This window comes from Saccostrea echinata, unplaced genomic scaffold, assembly GCF_033153115.1.
Source record: "Saccostrea echinata isolate AGI-Se365-2 ecotype Australia unplaced genomic scaffold, CSIRO_AGI_Sech_v1 ptg000025l, whole genome shotgun sequence".
Classification (NCBI taxonomy): Eukaryota; Metazoa; Mollusca; class Bivalvia; order Ostreida; family Ostreidae; genus Saccostrea; species Saccostrea echinata.
Window position 1 is genome coordinate 23,851,350 of NW_026889774.1, and position 18,921 is coordinate 23,870,270.

The 18,921-nt window shown below is 33.3% G+C and overlaps 2 protein-coding genes across 2 annotated transcripts; one reads left to right on the forward strand and one right to left on the reverse strand.

Annotated features, from left to right (window-relative positions):
- The first annotated feature begins 156 nt into the window (after window positions 1-156).
- On the forward strand, window positions 157-12,935 carry LOC133192223 (protein phosphatase methylesterase 1-like). Its single transcript, XM_061328201.1, has 16 exons — window positions 157-284; window positions 673-775; window positions 2,230-2,322; window positions 2,712-2,769; window positions 3,267-3,318; window positions 3,661-3,729; window positions 4,127-4,212; window positions 4,405-4,495; window positions 4,702-4,767; window positions 5,173-5,398; window positions 7,231-7,294; window positions 7,478-7,543; window positions 7,708-7,752; window positions 7,854-7,918; window positions 8,020-8,087; window positions 9,949-12,935. Exons 1-16 carry the CDS (start codon window positions 211-213, stop codon window positions 9,965-9,967), a joined length of 1,245 nt encoding a protein of 414 aa, XP_061184185.1. The 5' UTR covers window positions 157-210; the 3' UTR covers window positions 9,968-12,935.
- Window positions 12,936-15,607: 2,672 nt separating this feature from the next.
- LOC133192224 (uncharacterized) lies at window positions 15,608-18,858 on the reverse strand. The gene is made up of 3 exons (XM_061328202.1): window positions 18,821-18,858; window positions 16,749-17,304; window positions 15,608-15,746 (listed from the first exon to the last, which is right to left on the reverse strand). The coding sequence occupies exons 2-3, from the start codon at window positions 17,298-17,300 to the stop codon at window positions 15,633-15,635; spliced, it is 666 nt and encodes a 221-aa protein (XP_061184186.1). The 5' UTR covers window positions 17,301-17,304; window positions 18,821-18,858; the 3' UTR covers window positions 15,608-15,632.
- Window positions 18,859-18,921: the final 63 nt, after the last annotated feature.

Consider the following 18,921-nt stretch of genomic DNA (forward strand, 5'->3'; position numbering starts at 1 on the left):
GCTACATGGTCGAGCAATAATTATTTTTATTTTTTGTGCTATTTTGCTTTATGTTAAGCCAAAAGAACATAGTCATAACCCATTACTGATGTAGAATTGAATTTTTGAAAATATAGATCATAACAAAACACAAAATAACCAGAACCAGCTAACAAGCATTCGAAAATAGCTGTTTTGAGTTGCAAAATAATCTATTTATATCCGAATAAAATGTCAGCTTTGGAGAGGCAAGCACTAAAAGCCTCTTTAGGTGGTTTGCCGCCTATGCCACCACCAGGACTTGGGTAAGAACGTACTTGATGTTGACAGCAGTTAAGCAACATATTATTGGAAAATACTGTTTAATTGATACATGAATTGAATGGATTATAGAGAAAATTCTAAGCATTAAATGAATGAATCATTCTGTCATACATGTCATATTGACTTTATCTGTGTGTGGTAATATATAATGCATAGGTAAAGACTGTTGTAAATGGAATTTTTTTTTTAGATATCTGTATTTACAGTTATACCAAACTGAATGTAATGTGCATTGTTCTATATTTGCATATATATACACGAAATGTAATTTAAAAACAATGCCTTGAATTTTATATAATCATATATGATATATACTGAGCGATTTTCTATGAAAACATGGAGTCACACAAGCTTTTATTCTTATTGTAGTGGACCAAAGAAAAGGCCCCTGATAAGAAAAAGAGATTACACTCCAATTCACTGGGACAAATACTTTGAGCGGATGCATGATGTCAAGTGCGGAGATAATGATGTATCCTTTAATACTGAGTAACAGAGTCTCAATATATAATATGTTGACGGTGCGACCATTGGGGCGAGCGCATTGTTCACTTAGTTTTAAGATCTGCCTCTTCAAGCCGCATGAGACATTTGGAACGTCTAGACTCTACTAATCTGTATGCAATATCCATTAAATTAAGGTGAGTTTATTTTTTATGAATTTTTAGTTGTTGTTACCGCGCGAACGAAGTTAGCAGCGACAACAACAAGCGATGCATTGTGGGTCCAGAATTACTGCGGACAAAAATTCTATTCATTTGAATGAATGTGCAGCAGTCCGAATTTTCTCTTCGCCCAGGTGTTGTCGATCGTTAGAGCTCGCAGTGACGAGCGGCGCTATTATCTGGTCATATCAACTGTTGACTAAATATTTTTTACTCAGTTACTCGTTGTTTTTAAATGCATCAGAGTTATGTAAGTAAAATTTAAGGGTAAGGCTTAAAATTTTTCTTAGGTTGCTGTTCTCAGTAAGGAAATCATCATACATACCTTTAAAATTTGCAGTCTGGGCATATTTTAAAAGGTTTCACAATGAGAAGACTGAAAAATGTAAATTATGTGAAGCTAAGCTGGTTCATTGTGTCTGGACATCAAATTTATTATATCATATTATAGGATTAAAAGCCGACATTCACCAAATTAATCTAAATCTCTAATTGAAATTTTTCTCCTATGTTCCCTGCAAAAATGCCAATTAAGGTGCATCTGAGCCTGAAAAAATAACTGATGCTTCCACAAATATGATTGTAATAAACTTTCTACCTCTAAGTGCTGGAAATGGAGAAGATTTTAAAGAATGATTTGGATTCTAGCTTCAAATCATAAAATTCGGACTCGCACTCGAGTAAAATCTTGCGTAATCATGTGCATACATGTTCATATAATTTAGGAAACAGTTATATCATGTTTTATATTAATTCATTTCGCAAAGGTATTGGTTGTTTATACAGTTATGGGTTAATGACTTAGCTGAAACTGCCAGGTAATGGCCACAGGTGATAGATCGATCACTTGTAATTAGAGAGGACAAGTGAAATATTTAAAAAGTACATGTGCAGTAGAAGAATTAAATATCTACAAATACATTAAGTTCAAATATTTATTTTTACATTAAACATGTTAAATGTTGATTTGAAAATACTTAGTATATGATGATAGCATGGAATAAATATTATACCAGTCTGTAAATGGCAAATACTGACATAGACAAAAAAATATATTTCAATGAGTGTTCTACTATTGTTCTACTAAAGCATTCAACTATTTGACTAAGCCGTGCAAGTGAAATTGACATCCCAAATATTTACCCTAACAAAAATGTCATTTAAAGAACCTGCAGGGCACTGATATCATTGTTATATATTTAATATATGTATAAAGATCATTGCATATTTCACTCCTTTATGACCTTGACCTGTTATTTAGACCTTCAGGGTCTATGAGTGTGGGAGCTCTGGGCCAGTCTTATTCTTTCTACATGGAGGAGGTTTCTCAGCTCTGAGTTGGTCTCTTCTATGTGTGAGTCACTCTAACAGAAATTTCATAACCCACTTTTACATTTAAATTCATGCAGAACAGTAAATTTGCAATTTATGCACATTCCAATTTTATACCAGTACATATTTATCAATAACTATATTTTTAAGATATATTTGAAAATTTCACCATGTTCACAAATCAGAGGCCTGTTCAACAGAGCGAACGTCCGCGAGCGCTCGCCAAAATTCCTTATCCCTCCGACAGAAATGTTCGCGAGCGCTCGCAGACGTTCGCTCTGTTGAACAGGCCTCAGAATTTCCATAAATTTTAAATATGTATTAAAACAGAAATAAACTAAAGCAGATGTTATCAGCAAAATATTACTGATGGAGTTTACTGACATTATACACTTTTTGATTCTATTGTAGTCGGCTCTATCTGGTATGGTCACTTGTCGATGTGCAGCTGTAGACTTGAGAGGACATGGTAGACTGATTTTTTAAATACATGTATATTCAAAATTTAGTGTTTGGGAGGGACAGTCAATATATGAATAAGTAGATTTTTCATTTAGATTGCCTTAGAAGGGCAAAATATGTAAATTTAATAATATAAATGATGATGTCAATGAAGATGATGATGGTGACGATAATAATTTTGTGGCATTTTGTCATTTCTTAATTACATGTATTAATTAAGTTAGATGAAGAATGTTATATATTTCCTTCATTTTTCATATAAATGCTAGTAAGAACAAGGTATTTCCAAAACTGATTTGAATGAATTTAAGGGGAAAGGAAATTTAATATTGAAATGCATTTGCTAATTAAATGATGCAGATGCAAATTTAGTCATCGTGATTGTTAAAAATCAAGAAAAACAATATAGTCATGTTCAAAAATGATGTGTATGCATGCATGTTCTCAGAGTACCTATTTTGTTTCTGTTGATCATTGGTAATGATTGAATTATTTATTGAATAGGTGACACAAAAACCTCAGATGACCAAAATTTATCAGCGGAGAGGTTGTCAAGGTAATATTTTCAAATTCTCATCAGTGTGAATAAATGTAGAGAGTACAAGTTTGAAAGTTTCAGCTCTAAAAACTTTCCTTGTTTAGTATATAAATGAATTGGCATAAATTGAAATAAAACTGTTTTAGTCTGTTTTTCCCACAAATCCACAACTGTTTTCCCTGTATACTCTTTATAAAGAACTTTAAATATGAAATAGTGAAAGAATGAGATAGGCATTGAATGATATTTTTTCCCCATAATTGCATTAAATTAGGGGTGTAAATGAATATAAGATATGTAGCAGAGCAAAAATATTGAGTGTACTTGCTTTTGAATTCCTGATTTTTTCCACCTTCATAGCGATGTTGGGAACGTAATAAAAGAAATGTATGGAGACGACCCTCCACCTATTTTCCTTGTGGGTCATAGGTGAGTTCATAGTTCACTGCTTTCTTAACTCTATCTGTTTTGTTGAAGTGAAAGTGTTAAGGTTATATTAAATCATGATTATGTGGGCTGTGTGCTTTCCGCTGACTTCAGAATTATGATAATGTTAAAAGTGAAAGCAAGATACAGGCATATTAATCCAGATTTTGCAAATTGGGAATAAACAAAAAAAATCTTTTAAAACAGAATGTCTTATTTTCAGTCATAGTAGTCTAATAGAATGAAAGAACATTTGGATATTTGATTTTGTCCCACTTTTATAGTCACTGTGACATGAGAAAAACTGGGAGGGGATCAAAGGAATAATTTTAATTATATAACAAGAAGTGTTTTTTAAGTCTTTGTGAGGTGTATGTTCATCATGTACATTTTTTTACAGTATGGGAGGTGCTATTGCTATACATACAGCCATTAGAAAACTGGTCCCCTCGCTCATTGGACTGGTCGTTATTGATGTCGTCGAGGGTAAATATAGCTTTTAAAGTACGGCTACATATACATACTTAAAATGAATTATGAACATGCTTAAAATGAATTCGCCCTTATAGCAATGTGATTTGTTTTACTGAATTATTAAACCAGTACATAATAAAGCATACTTGTATCACAAGTTCCACAAATCTGAATGGTAATGTAAATGTGTCTTTATTACTTTAGGAACAGCCATGGATGCCCTTGGTAGTATGCATACATTCTTGAAAGGAAGGCCCAGTGTATTTAAATCTCTTGAACAAGGAATTGAGTGGTGGTATGATATTACAAGTATGATTACAAACAAATGTAATAAGCTACATTTCATTGGTATTTTGAACTTGAACAGTGTGTATTTAGCACTAAAATCCCTTATGTCTGAGTCAATTGAGAGTTATCTTTCTTATATATGATTTACCTAGTATCTAATATTCTACTAGATGGAATTTCAGATTCTAGCTTCTATTTTTTTAATCACTGCAGTGTAAGAAGTGGACAAGTAAGGAATGCAGAATCTGCCAGAGTCTCCATGGTGGGGCAGCTGAAAAGGTAACAAATTGAAAAATAAAAAAAGAAATTCCTCATTTACACACTGGAGATGTGCCATGATTCCTATTACATTAAGAATGAGTAAAAATAAGCAGGATATTTCTATTTTTATATTATCATAATTGAGGAAAAAAGTCATTTGACTGATTTTATGTAATTTTTATTCTACAAAATGCTGTAAAAGCAGAAAAAGCAGCATTGGGGATTAAATTTCGTATATTTCATTGTTAACAATTATCAATGAAATAAAATCCCACACGAATTTTTTATTTGACCATATATTGAGTAAGGTAACTTTCAAAACAACGTAATTTAATGCCAACGAAACCTCTCTAGATGACAAATTAACAAAATTTTATCCCCACATAAATTTGTACTTCTACAGTAATGTATATTTATTTGAAGAGTTGAAACAGAGGAGACTGCCACAGCAGAATTAGACCATCAGTTTGAAGCTGGTTCTCATCCACAGGGAACCAGCACCATTATGGAGGAGGAAGAAGACGAGAGTAATGCCAATAAATCAAAAAGTGAACCCCAGATGGCAGAGGAAAATGCCAACAGCATGCCAATAACAGAAACCAAATCGCCTCAGACACACGAATTCAAGAAACCTGTCCCCAGAGACCAGGTAATATAAATACAGTAAAACTCATTTAGTACGAACATGGATGTAACAAATTTATGGATATAGCAAAGTTTTTTGCAATCCCTAGCGAAATTCTTAACTATTCCTTGTAAAATTTTACAGATATAACGAACTCGGATATAGCCAATTTACAGTTATAGTGAACTGGTTTTATGTCCCCTAGAAGTTAAAAATAACAAAATTTACATCTTTTATGGCGAAATTTTAGAAGATCTAAATTTTTAGAATATTGAACTGACATAATTTTGTAAGTACAGTACAATCCGTTTTTTATCATACCGGTTTTATATCATACTTCTTTTTTTATCATAGATATCTGAAACACAAAACCATTTCTTAATAATTCATTATAAATTTTGTCTGTTATTATCAGAGGTAAATGTATACACTTCGCTTACTATAATAGAAAATGTCCGTCCGTAATATTTTTTTCACACCTTTTCACTCTTGGAACAATCAACAAAACAAAAGATAACACCAATCTACACCTGTGGTTCATGCACTGTCGCTTGTCTATACACAATGGCTTGATTTTCACTTTGAAATTTGCCGATAGTGAAAGACTGGGGAGATTAGTCACACTTCAGTGCACTTACTTCTTCTTATGTTAATCCTGAATTGTACGTTCGTAATAAATACGTTTTACCAAATGTGTTGAAACTAAATTTAGTGTCAATATTAACCCAAGCTTTCTTACGCTTGGTGTCTGGATCAATGTTCATAGTTAATTACATTTACAAAACTACCCGATTAATTAAGAAATAATTAAGTGAAATTAACTCTTTCACCAGTCTGTCCAAGCGGCTTTGAATGCATATGCTCATCAGTGTATCAATTAATTTTAATTATACGGCGACATTAAGTGTAAATAGGTAATTTTTTTTATGTCTACTTTGGATGAATAAAAGAAACAATTTGAATGCATGCTTTGTTGCTGTGTTAATTTATTTAATATGTGACCAAAACAAAAAACAAAACGAAACATTGGTAATTTGAATTGACCATAAATTAAAAATGAAAGTAGATCAAAATAAACAAGATGGATGCCAAGGGATCTAGAAGATTGAGTTTGAAGCGTATTAAGCTTTATTTAAGTGAATTTATTTATAATAAAAAGTTGAAACAGTAAGTAAATATTGTGAAATGATATATCAATTAACTTGTATTTCAAATAAACCTAAAAAATCGAAATTATATGTAACGTAAGATGTATAATACATCCAATAATTTACACAAACGTCGTGTTGTCAGCCGTCCGACATGAATTTCAGCCGACTATGGTTATTATAAAAGTCGCTTATTATAAAGTTTTGGCCTGACAAATAAACTATGATAATAAACGAATTGTACTGTATTTATATTTGAAACTCAATTCTTCCAAAAACTTTCGAACTCAAAAGGATTTTATACTTCCCTAAATACATTTGGTAGACATACTTGAAGGAAAAAAATCTATATTATGAATTTGCTGTATATATATTTAAGGAATTCGTTATACAGATATAACAATTATGGATATAGCGAAGTAAATTTACTGGTCCTCAGAACTTCCCTATAACCAAGTTTTACTGTACATATTGATAAATATATAAGATGAACTTAGCTTTTGCTGATCAGTGATCATTTCAGAGAAATTAGAAAAGCTTGGCAAAGGAAATCATTTTGAAAAAAAAAAAATTCTAAAATTGTTCCCATTTTAGAGGTTATAAATTTTAAGGATTAAATTTACAGTCTCTTGACTTGGAATTAATATGTAGAAATAATTTGTACCTGTCTGATTTCTAAACATACATGTATATTGTAACTTATTGTAGAAGGAAGATTCTCATCACTACACATGGAGGATAGATTTAGATAAAACAGAACCTTTCTGGAGAGGTAAGCAAGGAGACAAACTGTGACAGCATTATCAAACATCGAGTGAATTTGGGAATGAATGGGGCATATCACCTAATGCACAAAGTACTAACTCCTTATAGAATTAATCTGATTTTTTTAAATGTTTTAATATTTTTTTTGTTTGTTACCAGCATATGATTTTTACTCTCTTTTATTATTCAGGATGGTTTGAAGGGTTGTCAAATAAATTCTTATCTTGTGATGTCCCAAAGATGTTATTACTTGCAGGTAAAAGATAAAAAGCCAAAGAAAGCTTATTCATATATATATTGCACATGTACCATGTACTCACAATTACTTAGAGATAATGAAAGTGACATTAGAGATTTCAGTAAGATGTGGATTTGCGTGTATAACATGTATCCATAACTAACATTTTCACTTTCTCTCAGGGGTGGATAGACTAGACAAAGACTTAACCATCGGCCAAATGCAAGGTAATGGCATTCATCTGACTACCTTTTAGAAATAACTTTATGATATTGAATCATTATTTTTTCTATCTTATGTGCACTTTGAATGTCACCACTCCTTCCAGGAAAATTCCAGATGCAGGTGCTTCCTCAGTGTGGTCATGCTGTGCACGAGGATTCTCCAGAGAAGGTTAGAAAGAATAACAGTAGTTTGACTGACATATCAAATGTGACTTTCAGTTTTGTAAAAAAAAAAAAATAATGAATTTAAAAAAATGTTGACTTTTACAGGTAGCAGAGGCCCTTGCTTCATTTTTGGTCAGATACAAATTTGCTCAACCCACTGCTGATTTTCACAGGTACACATTATACAATTTAACAGCATTTACAGATAGTTTTCTTAGGCAAAACTTTCTGATTATATCCATAATCCTTTGGAACAAAGTTGTAGGAAGTACATATATAATGGAATCATCATGTCCTTTTTCTATCTCTGAAATAATCTCCAGTGCATCAAGTGATGCTTTTTATGCCCCCGTATCAAAGATTCGGGGTATATAGTTTTTGCCCTGTCTGTCCGTCTGTCTGTTTGTCCACAAAACTTTAACCTTGCCCATAACTTTTGATTGGTTGGAGCCATGACTTTCATATTTTACATGTGTATTCCTTTTTTTTGAACAGTTGGTGCTTGGGGTTTCAAACTTCACAGGTGTATTCCTTGTGACAAGACCTCCCTTTGGATACCAACAACTTTGACCTTTTGACCTTGACCTTGGAGTTTGACCTACTTTTGAAAACCTTAAACTTTGGCCATAACTTTTGAACAGTTGGTGCTTGGGTTTTCAAACTTCACAGGTGTATTCCTTGTGACAAGACCTCCCTTTGGATACCAACAACTTTGACCTTTTGACCTTGACCTTGGAGTTTGATCTACTTTTGAAAAAAATTAACCTTGGCCATAACTTTTGAACAGTTGCTGCTTGGGGTTTCAAACTTCTCAGGTATATTTTTTGTGAGAAGACCTTCCTTTGGATATCAACAACTTTGACCTTTTGACCTTGACCTTGGAGTTTGACCTACTTTTGAAAAAATTTAACCTTGGCCATAACTTTTGAACAGTTGGTGCTTGGGGTTTGAACATGTGGTGCTTGGGGTTTCAAACTTCAGATATGTATTTCTTGTGACAAGACCTTTCTTTGGATACCAACCACTTTGACCCTTTGACCTTCACCTAGGAGTTTGACCTACTTTTGAAAAACTTTAACCTTGGCCATAACTTTTGAATGGTTGGTGCTAGGGCTTTCATACTTTACATATGTAATCCTTTTGACAAGACCTTCCTTTGAATACCAACCACTTTGACCCTTTGACCTTGACCTAGGAGTTTGACCTACTTTTGAAAAACTTTAACCTTGGCCATAACTTTTGAATGGTTAGTGCTAGGGCTTTCATACTTCACATATGTAATCCTTGTGACAAGACCTTCCTTTGTATACCAACCACTTTGACCCTTTGACCTTGATCTTGGAGTTTGACTGCCTTTGAAAATCTGTAATCTTTGCCATACCTTTTAAACATTTGGTGCTACGGCTTTCATACTTCACATGTGCATTCCTTAAGACAAGACTTTCCTTTGGATACCAACAATTTTGGCATTGACCTTGACCTTGGAGTTTGACCTACTTTTAAAAAACTTTAACCTTGGCCATAACATGTGAACATTTGGTTCTAGGGCTTTCACATTTCACGAACATGTGTATCACTTTTGACAAGACCTTCCCTTGGGTCCCCATTTGACCTTGACCTTGATGATTTACTTACTTTTAAAAAACTTAAACCTTCGCCATAACGTTTGAACAGTTGGAGCTAAGGCTTTCAAATTTCACAGGTATATTCCTTAAGACAAGACCTTTCTATGGGTACCAACATTTTTGATCTCTTGACCTGGATTTTGACTTGCATTTGAGAAATTTTAACCTTTGCCATAAGCTGCCAGACTGGGGCATCAGTGTTTCACAAACACATCTTGTTGTCAATGTTTATGCAATGTTTGAAATGTATCATATTGTTTTGTTACATGGTGGAGGGCAAGATTTTTAGGGCAATTTCAGTGTAATGTATCCTCCAGTTAAGTAAACATGTATCTGAATAATCACCCTAGAATTTCCACTTCTGAAAGTCTGGTAACACTAACAAAGTTCTTCTCTTTTAATATTGCAGGGTTTTTCCTGCATGCTGATGCAGAATCCCCAACATTACTTCAAGGATAAATAATTCAACAAAGGCTACAAGGACTTCTGAAGGCCATGAAAACTTTTATGTGATCACAGAGGGACTATATAATAACAGCTCAGGTGGCCACATGTGCTCCGTCCTTTGTGTATTCAATCCAGGAGATTTCTATATTGTACATTTATGTATGTTTTAAATAGAAATTTCTTCATTGAGAAACCTGAATTGTTTGGGAATTACATTTATTAAGATCATATTAGATACATGTATTAGTGCCATGTTTTCTGTATTTCATGTATCAGATCTATTTGTTTGTTTGAAACAGCTTCTTTTTTTTTTGGTGATATTCAAACTTACAATTTAAAAAAAATGGTTTAAAATGAGGTCACTGTTGCTTGCCTTTTGGTATTTTGTGGCTTTTTACTTATGTCCATATGATATGATGGTAGACTATGAGACGCTGAATCATCAAACTTTGTCAGTTAATGCATCTTGGAGTGAATTAAGGTGTGATGCAGTACATGAAGTAATTGAATATACATGTACTGCTTATATCACTTATCTAGTAAAAAGGCATTACATTTCCTTGTTCATAATTTAAAAAAAAATTTTTTTTTTAGCTCTTTCAGTAGATTAAAAAAAAGTTCTTGTTGTTTTTTCTGTAAATTATAGAAAGCCTTAAAAATTTTTTTACAGTAAATATGTTCTAATGTGGAAGCAAACAACATTGTCAGAGCTGTGAATTCAAAAATACACTTGCATAAATCGATTTGCATTGTATAGTTCCTGATGATCTTTTCATTTACACTAGTGTACATTATCAGAATTAGGAAATGCGTTAAATCAACCATTTTTAGCTCACCTCAACGAAGTTTGGTGAGCTTATGTAATACCCTCGGCGTCGGCGTCCCAGGTTAAGGTTTTTGGAGCAGTTTTCTTTTCAAGTACTTCTATGGCCTATATTAGTCAGAGATGCATGGAGGATGCTTCTAGTGTGTTTTGTTGTACCAGTCAAGGTTTCAGATGCTGCAATTTCAGTTAAAGAATGACCAGGTTAATGTTTTTGGAGCAGGTTAAAGTTTTTGGAGCAGGTCTCATTTCCAAGTAACTATAAGCCCTATATTGACCAAACTATCTAAGGATGCACACTACTGAACTTGCTTCGGATGCTGGATCTGACCTACATTTTACGGATGAGTGACTATGTTCACGTTTTTGGAGCAGGTCTCATTTCCAAGTAACTATAAGCCCTATATTGACCAAACTTGCATGGATGATACATCTAAGGATGCACACTACTGAACTTGCTTCGGATGGTGGATCTGACCTACATTTTACGGATGAGTGACTATGTTAACGTTTTTGGAGCAGGTCTCATTTCCAAGTAACTATAAGCCCTATATTGACCAAACTTGCATGGATGATGCATCAAAGAACGAACAATCTCAAACTTGCTTTGGATGCTGGATTTGACTTACATTTTCTGGATGAGTGACTAGTTTGAAGTTTTCAGATAAGTCTATTCCCAAGTAACTGCAAGCCCTATCAGACCAAAATTGCATGAATGTTGCATCTAGGGATGCACACTCCAAGGTTATTAGTTCAGTGTGGGACTTTGCCTTACTTAAAGACAACATTTGTTGAGGTGAGCTCTGTAATCTCTGATTACCTATGTTATTATGTAATATCAGTGTTCTGAATTGGATTTAATCAGAATGAAATGTATGTTTTCCATGCTATTTGAGACATTAACAGGGCTCTAATTGGCGACCAATTTAGTCGCCATGGCGCCAAAAATTTTTCCATAAGTCACCAAATTGGCGACCATTTTTAATTGATTTGGCAATCATCGAATTCAAGAAATTTTCACATTTTAAACAATTTTTCTGAAAAAGCGAAAAGAAATTTAAAAGAAGAAGAAATTATTTTTTTTAATGGACATGTCAAGTTTTCTTAAGCACATCATTGGTCCTTCTATTCTATTAACCTTTAAAGTTGGCGCCTTAGAAAAATTGCCTGGCGACTAAAAATTTGCATTGGCGACTAAATTTTTTTGATAAGGCGCCAGCTGGCGCCTAAATTTTAGAGGCCACTTAGAGGCCTGCATTAAGTAAGCTTTAAGTTAGTTCTTTAAGTTTCCTATGTACGTTGTACTTTGTAACAGTATAATGAACTTTTCTATGTCAGACTGAAGAGTTGCCAGTTTATATTAGTTATATTTTTGTAATTTACAAAATTTTCACATTCATAATAATTTTTTTAATAAGATTTGGCATTAAAATTTCGTAATCACACTAGATTTTTTTTTAAAGTGACCAGAAAAATTCAGGTAGATGTTCATCTGAATAAAATTGAATAAGATGACAAATTTGTGCTTTTTATTTTGAGGTATCATATTGAAGTAGCTTATTTATCAGTTAAGAAATGATTTGTAATGTTATTTAACTTTGTTAACAGGCAAAAAAAATCTGACACAAGTTTAGTGTCCATGAAATATCAGGGAGTATTGGAGGGACATGAACATGTATATGTAATTTCTTGTTGCATTGTATTAATTGATTTTGAATTGTATCCTGTTAAAATGAACAAAAAATTCATATTGCTTCTAAGTTGATTTTGATGCGTCAAAGTTGAGTAAATTATTCAAAACAGTTGGAAGGCAATTTTTTAAGTGAAGGGGAGGTAATTCTTCTATCAAATTTGGGCAGTCTGTTTTGGCCATATACCCATGCAGGTAAAAATCAGTTCCAGTTGAAATACATGAACATGATTATATATAAGCAGAGTTGGTTCAGCATTACTGTACAGAGCTAGATTGATACAAACTTATTACAATATACATGTATTGGTTTCAATTCATGCAATAGTTATTCTTTACATTTTTCCATAGACCATTTCAATATAAAATGAGAAATGTTTGAGAAACATATATGCCTCCATTTGCCAATATTAAAGGAACAGTTTTAAATTTAGAATGTTTGTAATGATAGTGAAAGCAATAATCAGGGGCAAACATAATACTTGATCTCTATCAGACCTCAATATCATGAGAGGTAATTTACTTTTAGAGGGATGACCACTGAACCAAATTTGATATCGTCAAGCAAAGGGTTCTCAAGATATTGAGTCGTCATCTTCCTATGTCCAGTTTCACCCTTGATCTTTGACATAAATGTCAATAGGGGTCATCTCCTCAAGGGGAACCAATGTACTAAGTTTGATGTCTGTCAAGCAAAGGGTTCTCAACATATTAAATGGACAATATCTTGCTATGCCTAAAGTAGTTCAACCATTGACATTTACCTTATGACCTCAAAATCAATAGGAGTCATCTACTCTTCAGGGGTAAGCAGTGTACCAAGTTTTATTTCTGTCATGCAAAGGGTTCTCAAGATATAAAGTGGTCTTCTCAACGAGAACCAGTGTACAAAGTTTGATATTTGCAAAGCAAAGGGATCTCAAGATATTGAGTGGTCAATGATTTCCTATGTTTATTTTGACCTTTGACCTTGTGAATCAAAATCAATAGGGATTGTCTACCTGGTACTTATGGGAAACCAATGTACTGGTACGTAGTTTGATTTCTGTCAATTAAATGGTTCTCAAGATAATTTAATGGACAAGATCTTCCTGTGTAAAGTAGTTTGACCCTTGACTTTGACCTTGTGACCTCAAATCAATAGGGGTCATCCACTTTTCAGGTAGTACCAGTGTACTGAGTTTGATGTCTGTCAAGCAAAGGGTTCTTTGATATTGAACAAACAACACTTGATCTACCAACATTCTGACAGACAGACAGGTGAATTTAGCAATATGTTTTCTTTTTCAAGGGGGGGGGGGGGGGGGGCATAAAAATAGTATCATAATATATAATTTTTATTGCATTAGAAAACAAGATGTGTTTGATAAATACAAATGCCCCAAAAGAGGCCAATTCTAATGAAAGACATGAGGGGTTTAATCAAATTACAAAATAACGAACAAATTCAAGAATGGTGTTTCCATGCTTTCTGTGTCTTAGTGGTTTGGATGCAATTACATACAACATATTGTAACTGTCTTGTCTGTGCATCATACAAAACAGATTTAAATTTTTTAATTAATAAAAGTTGCAGCCAAGATTAAAGTTTCTTAAAACTTTATCAAACTTCAAGGTCATGGGATCAAATACCATGATACAATCTGAAAGATCTTGTCATAAGTAATGCACATGTGAAAGCCCTGTCTCTTCTGGGGTGAAAGATATGGCTAAAGTTAAAATTCGAGATAAGTAGGTCAAACTTCTAAGTCAAGGTTGTGAAGCCAAAAATGATAGTTCTTTCTGAAAGGTGTTGTCACAGATAATGTACAATATGTAAAATATGAAAGCCATATCTTCTTTCATTCAAAAATTATTACCATCTGACATTAAAAATTTTGAAAAAGACTGTAAGTTAAATTCAAGAGGTCAAAAACCATAGTATATTCAAAAAGCTCTTGTAACAGGTAATGCTTGTGTCTAATATGAAAGCCGTATCTTCTCTTTTTGAAAAGTTATCATCAATGTTAAAATTTTTAAAAGTAGGTCAAACTTCAAGGTCAAAGTAACGGGGTCAAAAATCATAGCATATTTGAAAAGAACATGTACCAGATAGTTCACATGTTAAATATGAACACCCTATCTTTTCTCATTCAAAAGTTATGTTTTTGTAATAGATGGACAGACTAAGAGATGATTGAGTCCCCTGGCTTTTGCAAAATGAACACCTATCTTCTCTCATTCAAGGTCATAGGGTTAAAAAATCATAGAAAATTTGGAAAGCTCTTGTAAAAGGTAATGCACATCCTTTTGGAAGTGTTGTCATAGGTAATTTACGCCTGCAATATATGAAAACTCTATTTTATCTCATTCAAAAGTTAAGACCAAGGTTCAAGTTCTTGTGACAGACTGACAGAGGAATGAGATTTAAGTCCTCTCACTTTTGCAAAAGTGGAGGACAATAACAAGTAACTGTCAATGGGAATAAGTCTACTTAAAATGTGGTTGGGTGGGCAGTTTCCATTATACCTAGCAGAAACATGTCGGACACATATATGCCTTATATGAAATCTATGAATGTACTACTGTAGATTCCTAAATATACGCGAGGAATAAATTAGCGCGTAATTACGCGAGAAGCACCGCTCGCGAAAGAAAATTACTCGTTTTTATTTTTATGATGCTTTAATGTATGTAAAATCTCTAGATAAATCAACCATTCGCGAATTATTATTCTCGCGATTTGACGCCCTTGGGTCATTTCGCGATAATAGGTACTCGCGTAAAATAAGGAATTTACAGTAATTCATCAAAGTCTTGGTGCCCTCTCAATAATTCATCTATTTGTAAACACACTGATAAAATTCAGTGAAGATCATTAGATGTGTATTTGAACTGTAAACCACACTGAACAGTGACGAACTTAAAACGACTAAGGTCCAGCGATTTATTTCACTGATGATTAAATAAGACATATTAATTATTATAATTTTAGTAACAAAATTAATTAATTAACATGATTAATGTTAATCACTCTCAGAGTGACTCTGTGTAAAACATTTCACATACACTGAACTGCAACAGAGACATCCAAAGTAACAAGATAAATGATTTATTGTTTAATTGTATTAAACATTATAATAATATACATGTACTATTTTTTCTGTTTGATATGAATATAAAATTTATGGTCTTGTTTGGCTACATATCCCTTGCTCTCAAAGAAGTCAATCAATTTTTCAGTTTTCTTTGTACGTGCATGAAGTTCCTGTGAATATATAAAATAACAATTTTTAAGAAGAGCATGCATATATGCAAAAAATGCCAAATCCAAACAAGCTTTAAATTGTCTACATTATAAACACAACAAAAGTAGAGCATGTGTGGATCACAATACTGGTATTCCTATTTTCTTTTCATGCTTGAGATTTATTTTTTTTTACTAAACAAAAGGTTGATTCCCCCTCTCCCTCCCTTCCCCTCCTTCAATTTCATTTTAGAAATGTAAACTACTGTTTTACCCTTGTGTGTCTGTCTGTCTGTGTGTCCCTGTGTCTGTACGTAACAAATTTTCGTTGCAGTTTTCTCGGCAACTACTCATCACAGATGCTTGAAATTTTAGCACACTCTTTGTCTAAGTATGTCATATGGTGGGATTCATTTTTTTACAAATTGGATGTCAACTTCTTGTTTATCCGTGCATCTGTCTGTATCAAATTTTCATCAGTTTACTCAGAAACTACTCATTGCTGATGCTTGAAATTTTAGCACACTCTTTGTCTAGGCATGCCATATGGTGGGATTCATTTTTGTACAAATCTGATGTCAACTTCCTGTTTTTCTGTGCATCTGTCCATACCAAACTCTTTAGGCATCTCAGATGCCATACAGTGGAATTCATGAGAGCTATTACTAGTGAGCACTGGCTCAAAGACTTCTTCTTGTTTTTATCTACACTCAAACCTTGTTATCTCAAACTCAATGGTGCCAAAAAAAAAAACCTTTGAAATACCCAAAGATTTGAGATATTGAGGTTAAAATACATATAAAAATATGTTAATGACTGGGACTTCCAACTTGCATCGACATATCCATAGTATTCAAAATACATGTATCAGTGTTCTCGATACCATTTCTCTTTTACTGGTCTTTACCATTTCAGTATAAGGAAATTGCTCCCTCAAACATCATGTACAATTTTATTGTTAATACATACACATTTTACTACATGTATTATAACTGTCTCCTCTCAAAATAAAAATGAACATACCTGCTCCTTATCCTGATATGCTTCTGACTTGCTTGTGACCATCAATATAACTGGGTGACCTTTCATCAACACATTTTCAATTTTTCTTATCATTATACCACTGTCATAATCAGAGGCAGTGGTGGTTATTTTAAAGTTTTTGGGACTTTTGACCTTTAACCTGCCCTGCTGAGCAAGTTTATAGTCTTTATACTCTTCCATTGTTATTAATTTAAAGGCCATCATATCACTAGTCTTCGGGTCTTTTAAGATGGTCATCTTCAAGTTCCTGTGTTTTGCCTCTATGTCTGCTTCCTCATGTGTTACTTCATGTTTGATAACTTCATCTTTTTCATCTAAAAGTTTCAGTTTTTTGTCTTTGTTAATTTTAGAAATCACATTTGAGAATGTTCTTGATGAAGTTGCAAACATTGCTTTAGTAATGTCATTCAGATTGGAATATTGAAGTAATCCTGTGCCATTTCCAAGTTTTTTTGGTCCCTGTAAGGAAAGTCTGAGAATATTTTGGTATTGGAGTGTCCAAAGTATCTTTCTCCTGATAAGATAAGCCATTTTTCTGTAAAGAAACTATCAAGAGGTTAACTGACCACAGCATTTACATGTTACTGAATACCATAAACTTTGGACCCCTGTGGCTTTCTGTACAAGAGAAGTGTAAAAGAGATTTGGTTGGAATGAAGCAAAACTACCTCTCATTTTTGCAGATTTTAGAATAGATATGCATTGATACATGTATAGAGCTTGACTTTAGGGTTGAGGACAACTAGAAATATAGGAGCAATTGAAATTTTTGTGTGTGATCTATATATAAACCAAACTTGCAGATAATTAATGAATGTTCTGTCAATAAAATTTGTACTTATATAGTTTATCTGACTAAAATCTGATCCTGTCAGTAATTGAGCAATTAAAAGAACACTTGCATGAAGTGGATTAAATTAATAAGGGATAAATTTGGTCCCATGTTATTAAAGTGCCAACCCCCAATAGACGCTTGCTGTAGAATACTAGTAGATTTTTTTGTCTTTCAGATTGAACACTTTTCTTGAAGAAGAAATATAGTGAATCTGCTTGGGACAAAGTACATTGTAACTCAATATACACTAGGTTAGCAACTATAGGATGGTTGTATGTTCGTTCGCCTTAAAATTTGTTCGCCCTTGACGCCGTTCACCCTAATTCTCGTTCGCCCAGAGTCCAATCGCCCTAAAACTTGTTTGCAGGGTCCATTTGCCTTATTTCTATTGCAGAAAGTTGAATAATGAACCAATGGATTTTTTAAAATAAATCATATTTACATTGGTACATAAATTGCACACGGGTATGCATGTGGTCACACTAAATACCCCTCCTATCAAAGACCCGGCAGACCAACAGAAATTAACATCCTTTAACTGTTTTCAAAACATAACGCAGATTGTAAAAAAAAAAACCATGGATATGATCCCCTAAATTACAGTGACATTATTAAGTATAATTAAACCAATTAAGCATGTAAAAAGCATTAATATCAAATTTGAATTGTTTAATTAAGATTACGGTAAATAAAAAAAATACTGTAGCAACATTTGGAAAAAAAACACCAAGTCGTAAAATATTGAATAAAAATTAAAAATGTTAATATTGCCTATATACTGTTCATATATTAGGACGAACGAGATATAGGGCGAACAAGAACAATGGCCAATGGACCTTGCGCGAACGGACTCATGCGAACAGGTAGAAATGAACCTCATACCCTAAACAGCTAAAGGATTCAGGGGTTGATTCCTGGTTGCAGTGGTTGGGTTACTATATTTTCTGTCCATGAATTTTTGACACCTGTGGGTGTCTGATGGACAGTTCCATCATAAACATAAATATTGTAATATAATATACACAGTCAAGAACTTGTATTTATATTTCTCTGGTTGCATAAGGTTTGATTTCTGACATTTGGTCCAAAAATTGAAATCCGGTCAGCCTAGGAGTACTTGAAATATCAATACGAATTCAGCGAATGTAGAATTATTGTGTGTACACAGAACAACATTAAAAATGCATATGCTGGTGCCAATGACAGGCATACTTACCAAAATATAAAACTGTCCTTGCTTACGGTCTTCATTTAGTGAAAGTGAAAATAGATGTTTATTTTCGTATATCTCTTGTCATGTTTTTCCCAAGGAAAAAA

Coding starts and splice junctions, on each gene's coding strand:
- LOC133192224 (XM_061328202.1), bottom strand. CDS start 17,300: ATGGCTTATCTTATCAGGAGAAAGATACTTTGGACACTCCAATACCAA. Junction 15,747..16,748: donor CATATCAGGATAAGGAGCAG/GTATGTTCATTT, acceptor ATATATTCACAG/GAACTTCATGCACGTACAAA.
- LOC133192223 (XM_061328201.1), top strand. CDS start 211: ATGTCAGCTTTGGAGAGGCAAGCACTAAAAGCCTCTTTAGGTGGTTTG. Junction 4,213..4,404: donor CGTTATTGATGTCGTCGAGG/GTAAATATAGCT, acceptor TTATTACTTTAG/GAACAGCCATGGATGCCCTT. Junction 5,399..7,230: donor AACCTGTCCCCAGAGACCAG/GTAATATAAATA, acceptor AACTTATTGTAG/AAGGAAGATTCTCATCACTA.